Here is a 7,500-nt window from a genome sequence, read left to right on the forward strand (position 1 = left end):
GCAGCCTGGCCAACTACTCCAACCTGCCCCAGGGCAGCAAGGAGCACGAGGAGGCGGAGAACAACGAGGCCGAGTCCTCGCGCAAGAAGCCCGTCAAGGTACGTCACCAAGCCCACAAACCCACGGGTCCTCGAACGCAACGCTGACATCCACAAACCCACGGGTCCTCGAACGCATCACTGAACCCCACAAACCCACGGGTCCTCGAACGCAACGCTGACATCCACAAACCCACGGGTCCTCGAACGCATCGCTGACATCCACAAACCCACGGGTCCTCGAACGCATCACTGACATCCCCATCCCACGGGTCCTCGAACGCAACGCTGACATCCACAAACCCACGGGTCCTCGAACGCATCACTGAACCCCACAAACCCACGGGTCCTCGAACGCAACGCTGACATCCACAAACCCACGGGTCCTCGAACGCATCGCTGACATCCACAAACCCACGGGTCCTCGAACGCATCACTGACATCCACAAACCCACGGGTCCTCGAACGCAACGCTGACATCCACAAACCCACGGGTCCTCGAACACATCGCTGACATCCACAAACCCACGGGTCCTCGAACGCAACGCTGACATCCACAAACCCACGGGTCCTCGAACGCAACGCTGACATCCACAAACCCACGGGTCCTCGAACACATCGCTGACATCCACAAACCCACGGGTCCTCGAACGCATCACTGACATCCACAAACCCACGGGTCCTCGAACGCAACGCTGACATCCACAAACCCACGGGTCCTCGAACACATCGCTGACATCCACAAACCCACGGGTCCTCGAACGCAACGCTGACATCCACAAACCCACGGGTCCTCGAACGCAACGCTGACATCCACAAACCCACGGGTCCTCGAACGCATCACTGACATCCACAAACCCAGGGGTCCTCGAACGCATCACTGAACCCCACAAACCCACGGGTCCTTGAACGCAACGCTGACATCCACAAACCCACGGGTCCTCGAACGCAACGCTGACATCCACAAACCCACGGGTCCTCGAACGCATCACTGACATCCACAAACCCACGGGTCCTCGAACGCAACGCTGACATCCACAAACCCACGGGTCCTCGAACGCATCACTGAACCCCACAAACCCACGGGTCCTCGAACGCAACGCTGACATCCACAAACCCACGGGTCCTCGAACGCAGCGCTGAACCCCACAAACCCACGGGTCCTCGAACGCAGCGCTGAACCCCACAAACCCACGGGTCCTCGAACGCATCACTGACATCCACAAACCCACGGGTCCTCGAACGCAGCGCTGAACCCCACAAACCCACGGGTCCTCGAACGCATCACTGACATCCACAAACCCACGGGTCCTCGAACGCAACGCTGAACCCCACAAACCCACGGGTCCTCGAACGCATCACTGACATCCACAAACCCACGGGTCCTCGAACACAACGCTGACATCCACCTTCTCATTCTCCATCCCTTTATTTAGAGAATATTTTATTGTGAAACTGTTCATTTTCCTTCCAGTTGTTTCCCTTTAAAGTTCATTTAACGTGGACAAATAGTGGAATGTGTCATTTTAAAGACGAGGTATGCTCCCCATGAAATCAGAAATACACGTGTTGTAGTATCAAAGTCAATGCTCCATGTTATTATATATTATTACGGCACACTAATCCCGAATTCCTCGAATCTTTTTCATCGTTAATGGTCGTAACTAGGCAACGGACGCCTCACGGTCTGCCTTCCATGCTGTAGTGCTCACCCGGCTTAGTTATGACAATAACCATGAAGTGAACTATTCACACGGGTGTTGGACGGGTCACATGACACTCCGGGTCACATGACACTCTGGGTCACATGACACTCTGACGAGAAGGCTAAAGACCCATCAGTTAGAACCAAAGGATGAAACGTCTTCAAGAACCCAAAGCCAGTCCAGTTGCCTGCAATGAAGCTTTCCCAGATGAACAGGACCAGGACCAGGATCAGGATCAGGACCAGGACCAGGACTAGGACCACGGACACCTTTTAATATGCTTAAATATAATATACCAAAAACTAATATTTAGAATAAAGCATTTCATCATTTATGTTGAATGTTTTTATGAAGCATCACGTTTTATTTCTGTGATATCAATCGTTTAGTTTTGTCCGTCTGCACAACAACAGCAGAGTTTTACTCTCTTAAACTCACCAGACACAACTCCATCTGGTTGGTTACCGCGGCGACCTGGACAGCGTGTTCACCTGAAGGGGTTGTTGTGCTTGTTGCCAAGGAGACGGTCATTAAGTGTTACCAGATATAGAGTCATGCTGAGTTTGTAGTCGTTTGGAGAGAAAAGGAAGAAACCAGCGTCCAACCTGTCAGTCTGTGTCGGCGCTGTAAATCCCCGTCTCCTGTGAACGCCACTCACTGATGACTTCCTGTCATCATCCCCCGTATCCTCCGGCAGGAAGGAGTTTACTGCTCGCCGCTCTGACAGACAGGCGGCGGCGTTATTAATGCGGCGAGGGCGAGCTGTGACATCACCAGAACGAGACACCGATAACGACTAAACTCATTCGTGAGATTATTATTCCACATAAACCCGTGAGGTGAAACACGTGTTTGTTTTTAGACATTGAGCGGCCGCGGCAGTGACAGGTTGACAGCTCCTCTGTGACCTTCGACCTCGGCCTGTCTCCGCAGACGTCCAATCAGGCGGAGAGTTTCTTTTCTTCTCCTTCCCTCGAGATATTTAGCTTTTTTTTCACGTCACGTTTCCTTTCACTCGCTTCTCCTTCATGTTTCTCACCTTCAAAGAAGACCTCGGCTCGTTGTGGATCCTGGAAGGTTTAATAACAGTAAATATGTTGAGATGATCCTCCATGTCTCATCCCCCCATGGTAGATGTGCTTGTCTCTCCCCGGCTGAAGCCGGTCTAATCTCCCCCCGTCACCAAGACCCCTTCAACACTTTAGATAGTCTGCACCGCTGGAGCGAGCGCTGCTCCTCCAATCAGCAGCCTCCTCCAATCAGCAGCCTCCTCCATCTCTCCATCTCCACAAGAGCTCTCCCCCTCTACCTCTCGTTTGTAAAAACTAAAGTTTCAGTGAATCTGGTCTTGAACCTGAACCTGATCCTGGGTCTAAGTGGATCCGGTTTCACCACAATGAGGCTTTTAACCAGAATGTTCTAGTTACACATGTAGACGTGTTCGTGGTGAGCTTCAGCACACACACACACACACACACACACACACACTCACACACTCACTCACACACATACACACATACACACACACACACACACACACACTCACACACTCACTCACACACATACACACATACACACACACACACACACACACACACTCACACACTCACTCACACACATACACACATACACACACACACACACACACACACACACACACACACACTCTCTCACACACACACACACACACACACACACACACATACACACACACACACACACACACTCACACACACACACACACACACACACACACACACACACACACACACACACACACACTCACACACTCACTCACACACACTCACACACACACTCACACACACACACACACACACACACACACACTCACACACACACACACACACACACACACACACTCACACACACACACACACACACACACATACACACACACACACACACACACACACACTGACCGCTGACTGCTTCCTCCCGGCGGTCGGTCTGATGTTGTCTGTTCAATAATGCATCACACCTGAGCAGAAACACGTTTGGTCCATCAGCTCCTGTTTGAGCAGCGGAGCGTGGCGATGGCGTTACGAGCTCCGGCTCCTTCACTGTCATTAGCCCCTCCCCCCCCCACGCCGCTCCACTCTCGCCCTCGTTTCTGCCTCTGAAGTAACACAACTGTAAGCCCTGCTCTCGTTTTTTTTACATTTTATTTTTATTGTTCATTATCAAATCAGACCACCACACACACCCACAAAACATAGAAATAAAATGTATAAACATGAATCATAAAATAAACCGTCATCATTCAGCTCATTGATTACATACCAGCTGATTCCTCTCGGCCGATACCTGAAGTCCAGGTCTCTGTATCAGACCAGGACCTTGGAGGTAGGAATCAGGATCAGATCAGGAATAATAAATGTTGGCACAGATCTATAAGATTGTATAAGATAGATTGTAAAAGATTAGGCAGGTCGGCGTCCCGGAGCCCGAGGGCCTGGTTTCCTCTCCTGCTCCAGATCTATGAGGTCTCTCACATCCTCCCTGAACCCCCCTGCAGCTACAAGGACGTTCCTTTAGCCGTCTGGTGGAGAAGCTGCTCCCTCTGCTCGCCTCAGCAGATCAGGAGATCCAAGTGAGACCATTAGATTCATGTCAATCAATGGCTGAGGTCTCTATCTCTCTGCCGGCTGGAATCATACAAATCAATACATAGAAATCCAAATCATACACTGGATTCTTGGATGAAGGAAGTGTTTCTAAACCTTTAGAAATAGGTTGTGTGGTTGAGTTACGGTGAAGAAACATTCAAAAGAAAGAAGTCATCGATCTTGCAGAAAACCAGCGATGTTTCCAGGAATGATGAGGTGATTAGATCTCGTGCTTCGTGGAGGAACGGCGTTCCCACATGAACCTGCTGACCGCAGGCTTTTACTCCTGGATGTGTTTCAGTGATTAGAGCAGGATCTGGATGAAGATGTTACCTTGCAGCAGCGTGGTGGTTTGGTGTTTTGGTGTTTTGGTCATTGCTCGGTGGACGATGTGAACAAAGTGCTCCGTGTAGCTGTAGAGAGAGAGAGAGCGGTAGAGCGAGGCCCGGCCTGCTGGGAGCGGGTGGGCAGCGGTGAGTGCAGCAGGAGGCCCGTCTGAAGTGGGTGGCAGATGTATGGGAAGGTCCAACACACCTGAGCCCTCCAATCGGTGGGCTTGCTGCTCCTCCCGGGGGGCGGCGGGGCAGCTGCTCCCCCCCGCCGGCCTACCTGTGGCCCTGCAGCCTCCACCACAGCAGCCAGCGGTGCCTTCGCTGCCTCCGCTCCCCGGGGAAATCAGCACTCCGCTGGCTCCCAGCCCATTAAACAGCCTCGCACTGTGTGTGTGCGTGTGCGTGTGTGTATGTGTGTGTGTGTGTGTGTGTGTGTGCGTGCGTGCGTGCGTGTGTGTGTGTGTGCGTGTGTGCGTGCGTGTGCATGTGCGTGTGTGTGCGTGTGCGTGTGCGTGTGCGTGTGCGTGTGTGTGTGTGTGTGTGTGTGTGTGTGTACTGGACTGCAATCCACAAATGAAACACCAATTGAATGCAAATAGAAAAGGCGCCACTTTCAATAAAGCGGTCCCCCAACAGAGTAATTGATACAAACACAGCAACACGACGTCACTAGAAGCTTCTATTCGTGGTGTTTGTTGTTTAACCTTTGACCTTGAATGAGAATCAGCACCTTGAGGACTTCCAGAGCCGTCGTCCTCGTCGGGGTCTAACGTCGTGGAGGCTCACAGTTCCTCTAACAACCCAGCTGGTACCAAACTGACCTCCCGTCAGATTTCTGCAGCGCTGCAGGTTTGGCCCCACAAAGATGCTGATGGCAGGTTTACACAGCGGCCCCTGAAGGCCCCGTCAATGGAAACACTTTTAATTACTGACGCGGGGAGAGTCATGAACTTCATGAATCCAGAGGTGAAGAGATGCAACGGCGTGTTCGGATCCAGTATCCAGTTTTATTCTAAAAGTTCAGTAACCTTGTGAAGCTCGGCCTCTCTGACTGCTTTTGTTTTCAGTCAATCTTTTGAAACCATTAACTTTCAACCGTTTCATCCAACGAGAACCGTGAGAGAAAAGAATGTTCAGCTCAATGTAGACGCTGCTGCTTACATCATTCAAATCCAGTTTTAAATAGCATTAATTAAAAAAAGTCCTCTGCGATCAGATGATGACAAGTCCTCTCTGCTGAAGAACACAGTAACAGTAACAACAGGCCCACCGCCGGCTCAGTGGGGGGGGCTTTAACGAAGCTGAAGGTCAGAGATCGCCTGCTGCTGAGAGTCCTTTAAAAAAGGGTAAATTGCTGATTAACGTGTTGCAAAGAAGTTCGTAGCTGGGCGTAACGTTAAAAACATATGGAACGTACAAAATACTACGGAAACTCAGAAACGGCCAGTTTGAGAATTTCGTTGCTCCACAGAAGGTGAAGGAAAAACTGGAAGCAGACGACTTTTAATATGCTTCTTTCCTGAATTCTTTCAGAGCTAGGCTAGGCTAACACCGTAGCTGCTCCGTAAACACTTGCTACTACTTCTACTTCTATTATACTGCTACTTCTATTTGTGTAAATATTCAGAGTACTTCTACTATACCGCTACTTCTATTTGTGTAAATAATCAGAGTACTTCTACTGTTCCTAACACAGATGAGATACTGTGACGTGATCCGATATGACGCGTGATATTATTACCGATGATATGATGCTACGTGTTTATTAGCGTCTCTTCAAAACAAGATGGAGGGTTTCCGGCTAATAAAGAGGAGGGTGTCGAGCTCTCGCTCCGCGGTTTACCTGAGGAAATTACACCGGACTATATTCACCAGATCCCCCTCCCTCTCTCTCTCTCCCCCTCCCTCTCTCTCTCCCCCTCCCTCTCCTTCTCCCTCTCTCCCTCTCTCCCTCCCTCCCTCCTTCTCTCTCTCTCTCTCCCTCCCTCTCTCCTTCTCCCTCTCTCTCTCCCCCTCTCCCCCTCCCTCTCTCTCTCCCCCTCTCTCCCTCCCTCTCTCCTTCTCCCTCTCTCTCTCTCCCCCCCCCCTCCCCCCCCCCCCCTCTCATACTGCAGCAGCATCATTATTATTATTCATATGCTGTCGGCCACTTGTCAGGATGATTTGATTAAAAGTCTGTTTTATGAAATCAACATCTGCCGTCTCTTCACGTTTCTTTCTTTATTTTTTAAATCGTGTTGAAACAAATGAAATCACCACTTTTTAAGAAACACATCACTGACAAGTGAACGGTATTCAAGGTACTTTTCCAAACGTGAGATGAAGAGGAAAGGTTTCAGCCTGAGATGTGATGTTGACGGTTATTTGAGAGTTTAAAAAAAGAATGAGAATCTATTTCCTTCTTCATAAAACACAACAATAGAACAATGATGACACAGTGAACGTGTCGGACATTAAAATAAGTATAACTGAGTGTTTCAGTCAAACCTCCACAGGGTGACTTTCCCTGTTTATCATGAACAACATGGTCACATAAATGTCTCGTCGTACGTTCCTCCTCACGCTGTAAACGACGAGGAAGCAAACCGTCGCCGTTCAAACAGCTGCTTGGATCCGGCTCATTGGTGTTCGAGGTGTTAAACTGCTGCTGCTGATGTTCCTGTTTGTTATCTGGATCCTATTTTTCTTAAATGTGTGTCTACTATTTAAAGACGCCACTAAAAGTCTAAACATACATGACTCAGTCGTCCATTATGATCCCATTATATTAAAAATAAATCGTGTTTGGTAGACGGAG

The 7,500-nt window shown here is 49.8% G+C and overlaps 1 protein-coding gene across 2 annotated transcripts in view; it reads left to right on the forward strand.

The window, feature by feature from the left end:
• slc12a5a (solute carrier family 12 member 5a) overlaps positions 1–7,500 on the forward strand; it is an 80,867-nt gene that overhangs the window by 44,567 nt on the left and 28,800 nt on the right. For both annotated transcript variants that reach the window (XM_084035894.1, XM_084035895.1), the window contains exon 3: positions 1–98. This exon is cut by the window's left edge and continues 40 nt beyond it. In XM_084035894.1, coding sequence (XP_083892020.1) covers positions 1–98 — 98 coding nt within the window. The remainder of the gene's footprint in view (positions 99–7,500) is intronic.

The sequence above is a fragment of the Eutrigla gurnardus genome, assembly GCF_963514095.1.
Source record: "Eutrigla gurnardus genome assembly, chromosome: 2".
NCBI lineage: Eukaryota > Metazoa > Chordata > Actinopteri > Perciformes > Triglidae > Eutrigla > Eutrigla gurnardus.